Source organism: Glycine soja, chromosome 2 (genome assembly GCF_004193775.1).
Source record: "Glycine soja cultivar W05 chromosome 2, ASM419377v2, whole genome shotgun sequence".
Lineage (NCBI taxonomy): Eukaryota > Viridiplantae > Streptophyta > Magnoliopsida > Fabales > Fabaceae > Glycine > Glycine soja.
In genome coordinates this window covers 13,201,908-13,210,655 of record NC_041003.1, presented here as the reverse complement: position 1 = coordinate 13,210,655, position 8,748 = coordinate 13,201,908, and the positions used below count along the sequence as shown (strand labels likewise).

Here is an 8,748-nt window from a genome sequence, read left to right as displayed (position 1 = left end):
ATATAAATATATATTTCTGAAACTCTTATTAATAACGTTTCTCTGTCCAATTTAATTTCTAAATTACTAATTAAGTAGTGTTTTTATTGGTCTTTAAAGAATTCACACCACGTTTTACTAAAAAACTAAAATGACAAAACACATTCCTTAATTTCTTTTTGAGTAGTTATTTGTCCACACCTTTCCATTTATATATTCTATATATAATACTTATTATTTATCTTTATATTTCTTTTCCCATCATGTAATACTTATTATATATACTTAAACTTTTTCATCCTCTCTCTTTTCCTTGATATTAATTAATTAGAGATTGATATCTACCCATCTTTTTTCTTTACTCTTTGTTTCTTATTTAATTACTTATTTGCTTCTTGTATAATTTTTTTTATATATTCATAAAAATCAAAGAAAAGTAAATATCAGAAATTTAGAATAACTTAGACGTATTGGGTTAGACCCGTCAATTGCTTGTACAGTCTTTATGTTTTAATCTCTGCAACTATAAATTATTACTAGCTAATTCAGTCCCTGTAAAAAATACATTTTAACAACTTTTAATTTCTATAATTTTAAACAACAGAAACTAAAACAGATTAAAAGAATAGATTAGTACGAATTAAAATAAGTAACTTTTAGACGTAAGAACTAAAACATAAAAGATTATATAAACTTAGAGTCGGAATAAGTAATTGTTAAATCTTTATTTTTCTAATACTACAGAGAGTAACAATCTTCAGGAAAAAAAAAAAAGAAGAAATTAAAAGAGTAGATAGTAACACACAAGCATAGTAGTAAGTAGTGGTTGCTCTCTCTTTCCTAATACTATATATTGTTATCCTTCCTTTGCTCCTTTGTGTGCTTCTCGTGCCTTCTTTCACTTTATAACTCACTCTCACCCCTTCCCTCATGTGATTTCTTCTTCCCCTTCTGCACTTCTTCATCTCCTTCTTCACTCACACATCAAAATAACCAAATTCTCAAAAATTACCCTCAAAATATCAACCACAGCACTAAATCTTTGATGATGCCCCCTCAGCAAGAAACCTCTATTACATCAAACATTCCGGCCATCCCCAACCGGCCGGAAAACAGCTACGTCCATGCCGAACCACCGAGCTCCGCCACCAACGACATTAAACCCACTTTCACGAGCAATGACATTCACAACAATAATTCTTCTCAGCACCACCAAGCAGCTCCTTCAGCACCCAGATTTTCTGTTCTTCAGCAATCCTTGCGCCCTGTTACCCTCAAAGTACGTACTCATCAATTTCTCATCACACACAAACATATATTTATTTTTTCATCTCCTTTAATTAATTTCTTCTTTTTTGGTGTACTTTTTTTTCATTGTTTCTATATTTAACACAAATTCTGGAATTTTTTTTTCCTCGCTTCTAAAATGAAGAAACTATTTCTTTAAAATAAACTAAATCGAAAGGCATAGGAATACTTTTATTTCTAAAATAATCACTTTTTTTTTTTGAAAAAGAGTAAATAATATATACTCTAATAATGTAAAGATATATTTTTTCTAGCTACTATCAGTTATAAACTCACATGTATAGTAACTTTTATACTAAATAAATACCTTAAATATCATACATACTATAATTTCTTATTTGCAGTGTAAAGTTATACTGAGAGTAGGTAGATATTAAACTCAGAATAATTTAATCAATAAGTAATTAATTAATTATATATTAAAAGAATTTTAACTCAATTGATGGAGTAAAATGTGTAAATATTATAAATTTTTAATATTATCTTTAATTCTTAAATATAAAAATAAATAAATTAATCATGTATTTTTAGTTAATCCGCAAATATGTTATTTTAGTTTTTCTAAAGTTTAAATATTTTTGCATGCTAGTTTGAGGATGTTTCCTACAGCATAACCTTTGGAAGGGACAAAAATGGTTGTGTATCTTCTCAAAAGCCAAAGCACACAAAGACAGTGCTGAATGGCGTGACCGGTATGGTGGGGCCAAGGGAGGTGATGGCAATGTTAGGTCCCTCCGGGAGCGGCAAGACCACCTTACTCACCGCCCTTGCTGGCCGTCTTGCCGGAAAACTCTCCGGCGCCATCACATACAATGGCCACCCTTTCTCCAGCTCCATGAAGAGGAACATAGGGTTTGTATCCCAAGATGACGTGTTATATCCTCACCTCACTGTGCTTGAGACTCTAACCTATGCTGCCATGTTGAAACTTCCCAAAAGTTTGACTAGGGAAGATAAAATGGAGCAAGCTGAAATGATCATTGTGGAACTAGGGCTGTCCCGGTGCCGGAACAGTCCTATTGGCGGTGGATCTGCCTTGTTCCGAGGAATTTCAGGCGGGGAGCGAAAGCGGGTCAGTATCGGGCAAGAAATGTTGGTGAACCCGAGTTTGTTGTTGCTCGATGAGCCAACATCCGGGTTGGACTCCACCACGGCCCAGCGCATCGTGGCGATGCTTCAAAGCTTCGCCCGAGCTGGCCGGACCGTGGTGACCACCATTCACCAGCCCTCAAGCCGGTTGTATTGGATGTTTGATAAGGTGGTGGTGTTGTCGGACGGGTATCCGATTTTCACCGGAAAAACGGATCGGGTCATGGATTATCTTGAGACCGTTGGGTTTGTACCCGCTTTCAATTTCGTCAACCCGGCTGATTTTCTGCTTGACCTTGCTAATGGTAAGTGATTTGACCAAATTTTATTAATCTCAAATGTTTGATTTTGTGAAAGTGACATGGGAGGAAGTTTAGGATTTTGTTTTGTGGCTTTGTGCATGTTAATTTCTCAATGGCACAATTGACCCATTAGGTAATGGACACCATGCATGTTGTTCAAAAGAGAGTGGTTTACACTTGGCCGTTATTAGGTAAGAGTTCATTTTCATAATTAAATAATGCGGGTGCAAAAGGGTTGGAGTTTCTTACCCATGAACCTTGTTTTCAAGGTGGCAATTGCAAATGGGGTCATTAGAAGCGGTGAATTGATAAGACTATACCATAATCCCTCTTTTGTCGGTTTCACAACATGTGAGTATCTTTTGTGAAAACGTGGATTGACACACGGGAAAACTTTATGTAATTAATTAATGTTAAAGGTGGTCAATATGGTCCACCTCCCATGACCTCATAAAGTTTAATTAGTAAGAGATGCGTATGTGTTTGGAATTGATTTGGGCTTTTACTTCCAATTAGCCCTGAAATCTTGCCCCCACGTTCAGATAGATGGGCTCATTTTCCAATCATAAGAAAACATCACAAACGGTTCATAGAAGAGGTTTTTCTTTATTGATAAAAAAAAGAGGTTTCTTTTTGAGATATACTACTATTCCTATAATAGTTTTTTATGATACTCTTCACAATATTATTTTTCTTTATCTTTATATCATATTGCTTGTTATTCTGTTTTCAATAATTTTTATTTCATGTTTTTATTTCTTTTTCCCCTTTTCAATCATATTGCTTGTTATTCTGTTTTCAATAATTATGTTTATTTATTTTTAGTGTAAGTGTTTGTTATTTATCTTTACGTTTTAGGAAAATGATACTTGCATTTTTTCTAAAAGTAAAGCTCCTTTAGCAGAATAGTTGTCCGTCTTTAATATTGTGCATGCATTTAAACATAGCCTTTTATTTTATCATCGATAGTCCTTGTACATTGTGTGATTGTTAGATTAACTATGCTATGCTATGAAAATTTAATAGTTTATTTAATCCTAACAACGAATTTAGATGAACAATTAAGCTCAACTTCCAGAATTTAAACAAGGCATTTGAATCCCAAAAATTATGACGTTGGAAGTATCTTCAATCATGATATTCATGATTATGCTTAGATTTCAGTTTTCTCATGAACACAGGAAAAAAAAAAAGTTGGCATGACATGGATTGAACTTCTAGAGAGACATGCAAATGAACCTTCTAATTCTTTACATTTTGTGGGTTTGTAGGCATAGTTGCTGATGTCAAACAAGAAGAGCAGATAGATCACCATGAGGATCAAGCTTCAATCAAACAGTTCCTAGTTTCATCCTATAAGAAGAACTTATACCCTCTTCTGAAACAAGAGATTCAACAGAATCATAGAGAACTAGCATTTTTAAATTCAGGAACACCTAGAAGTAAGTGAAATTTTCTGGTTCTCTTGGCATTGCTTTATTTTTTCTTGTAGCAGTAAAGAGCAGGGCAATACAGCACCATGGCTAAGTTAGTAAATGATATTAATTAAATGCATGTTTGGTAGGTTCTGAGAACCAATGGACCACTAGCTGGTGGGAGCAATTCATGGTTCTGCTTAAGAGGGGTTTAAAGGAAAGGAGGCATGAATCTTATTCTGGTTTAAGGATTTTCCAAGTCTTGTCTGTCTCAATTCTCTCAGGACTTCTGTGGTGGCATTCTGATCCCTCACATATACAAGATCAGGTATCATGAGTCTGTGTTTTATTTTGGTTTTTTGGTACTTTTTGTGAGAATTAAGAAATAAAGGGATATTAAATAGGACAGTTGATCAAAATCAACATTTACTAAACAATTTGCTTGGTTTATATATTCAGTTACACTCAATAGTTCACTTGGTTTAATTATTAATTTAGAGCTTATTCTTGTTTGCACTTTACTGTTTTGACTTTATACATAAAAAAATGTGTTTTAGTCCTAGACTAACAATTTTATAGATTTTGGTCCTTGACATTAGTTTTCTTCCAACTCTGATGACTTTGGCCACTGTAACTGCTACAAAAATTTTCTAGTAATTTAGAAATTTTCGAATGATTGTTAAACTGCCAGAAATTTTGTAGCAATCTTAACAGACACCGTAGACCATCTTAGTAATGCTGTTAACGACAGAGACCGAAACACATTAAATTTGCTCATTCAAGGACTAAAACTTATAATGCTTACATATAATGAAGTATAGGACCAAATTAATAATTAAACCAAGAAGTTACTTTCCCTTGTAGTATACTAGTACTCATATCAATGTTTATTTGCTTGTAACAGGTAGGCCTGCTATTCTTCTTCTCCATCTTCTGGGGGTTCTTCCCTCTCTTCAATGCCATCTTCGCTTTTCCTTTGGACCGGCCAATGCTGACGAAAGAAAGATCATCAGGCATGTACCATCTCTCCTCCTACTATGTGGCCAGAACGGTAGGGGACTTACCAATGGAGCTTGTGCTTCCCACCATCTTTGTAACCATCTCTTATTGGATGGGTGGACTCAAGCCTTCTTTGGTTACGTTTGTGTTGACACTCTTGATCATGCTTTTCAATGTGCTGGTTTCTCAAGGAATAGGCCTTGCACTTGGAGCCCTTCTAATGGATGTGAAACAGGCCACAACATTAGCTTCAGTGACTATGTTGGTGTTTCTTTTGGCTGGAGGTTACTACATTCAGCAAATTCCATTCTTTATAGCTTGGTTGAAGTACATTTCTTTCAGTCACTATTGTTATAAGCTTCTTGTAGGAGTTCAGTACTCAGTAAATGAGGTCTATGAGTGTGGACAAGGGTTGTTGCATTGTAAGGTAAGAGATTTTCCTGCCATTAAGTGTCTTGGTCTTGATAGTTTGTGGGGAGATGTGGCTGTTTTAGCTGTAATGTTCATTGGATACAGAGTTGTGGCTTATTTAGCTTTGAGGATGGGGCTGCATCATTGACTAGAGACTGCATAGTAGATCAAGGATTCATGGCCATAATATTGATTGACATCCTTGTTGTTTGGATCATTGGCCTCAGTAGAAGGGTAATTCGATTCTAGCAACAAGGGGAATATCTTATAATCCTTGTGATTAATTGATATGAAATGATGCAATTAAAATTTGCATAGTTGTAGTTCATATTTTTCATGTAACTTTCACTGTAATTTCAAATGCGACATATTTGAATCCCTGAGATTAATAGATATGAAATGAATGAAGCAATTAAGACTTATGCAGCTATAGTCCATAGTTTTTATATAACTTTTACAGTAATGTCAAATGCAACGCATTTAAATCTTTGTGATTAATTGATTGAAATGGAGGAATTCAAATTAGTATAACTTCACAGTCCACATTTTTCATGCATTATTTATAGTAGTTTTGAATGAAAGAAATAAAGTTAAAATTGGAGCTGATAAAGCTAGCAAAAGAAAGATGCAACGCCCTTTGTTGTTTTTCTACTGCCCTGGCCATCTGAAGCTTTTAAGATCCAATAGTTCATTCGAACAGAAAACAAGGAATTATAGATAGGAAAACAAAGAATGAAGAAAAGTTATTTGTAATAAGTGGCTTTACAGAAGGTTCCTCCTCAACATCATTCATCCTAATCTCAACCACCAAATAATGGCCTTGCGTAAAAATGCTGTATTGTAGGAGTTTTATCTTACCAAATATATGTTTTACCTATTAAATTCTCCTCGTATTAGTCTCATCTTTGAGCAGCACTTCCTCTATATATGTTGCATATGTAAACAGGGACGGAACTAGGTAATGTAAAGTGTAAACCAACACGATTAGCACCGAGCCAGGTTCTAAATTGCAGTTGCGGCCATAGTTGCATTTTAATTATTGAAACTGCAAAAAATTACAATGGCCACGTGATTGTTGAGACCTCTAAAACAGAAATATTGTGGTCTTAATGGTGATAGTCACTACGGCCATAGTGATTTGTAACTAAGGAACAACATATTCTTTGTCGGTAATTTAGGTATTAAAATGCTGGCAACAAAACCACTTCGGATATTCAAAAAGTATAATGTAATGTTGGAAATTAAAACATTAGTTATGAGAATTTTCTCTTGTAACTTTCATTTTTTGGCTTTGTTGATCTATCAAATTAGTACTAAAATCTCTCTTTGTGATATTTTTTATCTTGATATACATATTTATATAATAAAATACATGAAAATACATAATTACATAAAATGATGATTTTATTTAATAAACATAAAGGATGAGTTCACGTGGGTAAAATGTTCACATCCACGTTAATCACCAAATTAAGAATTTATCAATTAAGGGAATGAAAACATTTTCGACTCAAAACAAGGTCGTACAAAATCCCAGAGAATAAACTAAAGACTCAATATGTGAAACAAAAATGATAAAAATTACATGTTCAAAATTTTATGCGATTAATATAGAAACCTATATCCCAATATCACTTATTATAACATCACTTGTTCCAAGGATTTAATCACATTCTACACCTTCACATTAATCACGTGTTCAGAGTAACACATCTCAATTATAACACATCTCACACTCATACAATTGATTGTCCATCATCATTGTGACACCCTCTACCCGATACATATATGTACTAATAAAAGGAAAATAAATCATAATTAATTAAAAGTTTTTAAAACACATTTAAATAAAATCCTTTCAACAGGGTAAAAGGCTCACATTCACTTTCTTTTACATCATATTCAAACTTGTCCAAATAAATAATAAAGTCATATCGGCTCAAACAATGCCGCCTAAAACTTCATACAATTAATATAGAAACCTATACCCCAATGTCACATCTTATCAGAACATTGTGTCCCAACGTCTTTCAGCACAAGGTTCCTTAAAGCAATTCACCTAGTCATCTGTTCCCTCGAACACAAAGTTGAAGATCATCACAAGATTCAAACACAAACAACACACATGGAGTGAGTTATCACATTCCTAACTAATAGAGAAACAAGACAACTAGATATACATATCATATAAATGAGTTACAACTTACTTAAACATAACTCATGTAATTCTATCACTTTGTCATTTAAAATTCATTTTTCAATCATCAATCACATTACACATGAATCACACACTCCGATCAAGACATAATAACACATCAATTTCATAATAAACAAGCAACAAGTGTATGCAATAGTTATGCTAGGACTCAAGCCTATATGTAATGTGGTACCATGTCAGTGAAAAACTATCCTGAGACGCTTAGGAGTACATAACAAGACACACCACAACATGGGTATGTCAGGCTACTCTCACTAAGTAAAATCATAGGGAGACCAATCAGGGTCACGCTGTTTTGTGAGAATGCTCCAACCATGTGGGATCGGCACAGACTTAAAGGAGCACTCAAACCGGGTGTATGTACCCCCAAGGCCTACACTCCGAAAATTCTGTTAGGGCATCTCCCTCCTGATTCAGGTCCAACCCCTAAAATAATTTTTTGCATGCAGATACTGTTCATGAATTATACAATACCCATGACTTCACACTCATGTTTTAAACACGTTTAACACATTGCGCTACAATTTAACATTGGTTCCTAAATAGGAAATCTACACTTTCTTTTTAACATTGGTTCCTAAATAGGAAACCTACACTTTTTCTTTAACACTGCGCATCAACACTTTTCTTATGATAACACTGGTCGGGTTATTGTATAATTCACGGCTCACAACACAAGTAATGTCACATCAAGTGTTAATCATACACTTATTCACAACTAAAACTTGTTCACAATTTCACATCTCATATTATCACAATCCACCATCACATGTTTACATGTATATCACAGATTAACACATATTTAACTTTGCATTTATACTCAATCTCAATAACAATATTATAATCTCAAAGCAACATGTTATTCCACAATTCATCACAAATTCAATTTATAGACATTGCTCATGAATTATACAATACTCACGACCTCACACTTGTGTTTTAAACACGTTTAACACATTGCGCTACAATTTACTACTGGTTCCTAAATAGGAAACCTACACTTTCTCTTTAACGCAGCGCATAAACA

The 8,748-nt window shown here is 34.0% G+C and overlaps 1 protein-coding gene across 1 annotated transcript; it reads left to right on the top strand.

Annotated features, from left to right (window-relative positions):
* The first annotated feature begins 848 nt into the window (after positions 1 to 848).
* On the top strand, positions 849 to 5,941 carry LOC114388452 (ABC transporter G family member 21-like). Its single transcript, XM_028348951.1, has 6 exons — positions 849 to 1,258; positions 1,877 to 2,681; positions 3,950 to 4,120; positions 4,243 to 4,421; positions 4,998 to 5,519; positions 5,609 to 5,941. Exons 1-6 carry the CDS (start codon positions 1,025 to 1,027, stop codon positions 5,750 to 5,752), a joined length of 2,055 nt encoding a protein of 684 aa, XP_028204752.1. The 5' UTR covers positions 849 to 1,024; the 3' UTR covers positions 5,753 to 5,941.
* The last annotated feature ends 2,807 nt before the right edge of the window (positions 5,942 to 8,748 follow it).

What these genes read in the sequence shown, in the direction of transcription:
- LOC114388452 (XM_028348951.1), top strand. Translation starts at nt 1,025, where the DNA reads ATGATGCCCCCTCAGCAAGAAACCTCTATTACATCAAACATTCCGGCC. An exon ending in AAATTCAGGAACACCTAGAA is followed by an intron (nt 4,121 to 4,242) that starts GTAAGTGAAATT and finishes CATGTTTGGTAG; the next exon opens with GTTCTGAGAACCAATGGACC. An exon ending in AAGGGTTGTTGCATTGTAAG is followed by an intron (nt 5,520 to 5,608) that starts GTAAGAGATTTT and finishes CATTGGATACAG; the next exon opens with AGTTGTGGCTTATTTAGCTT.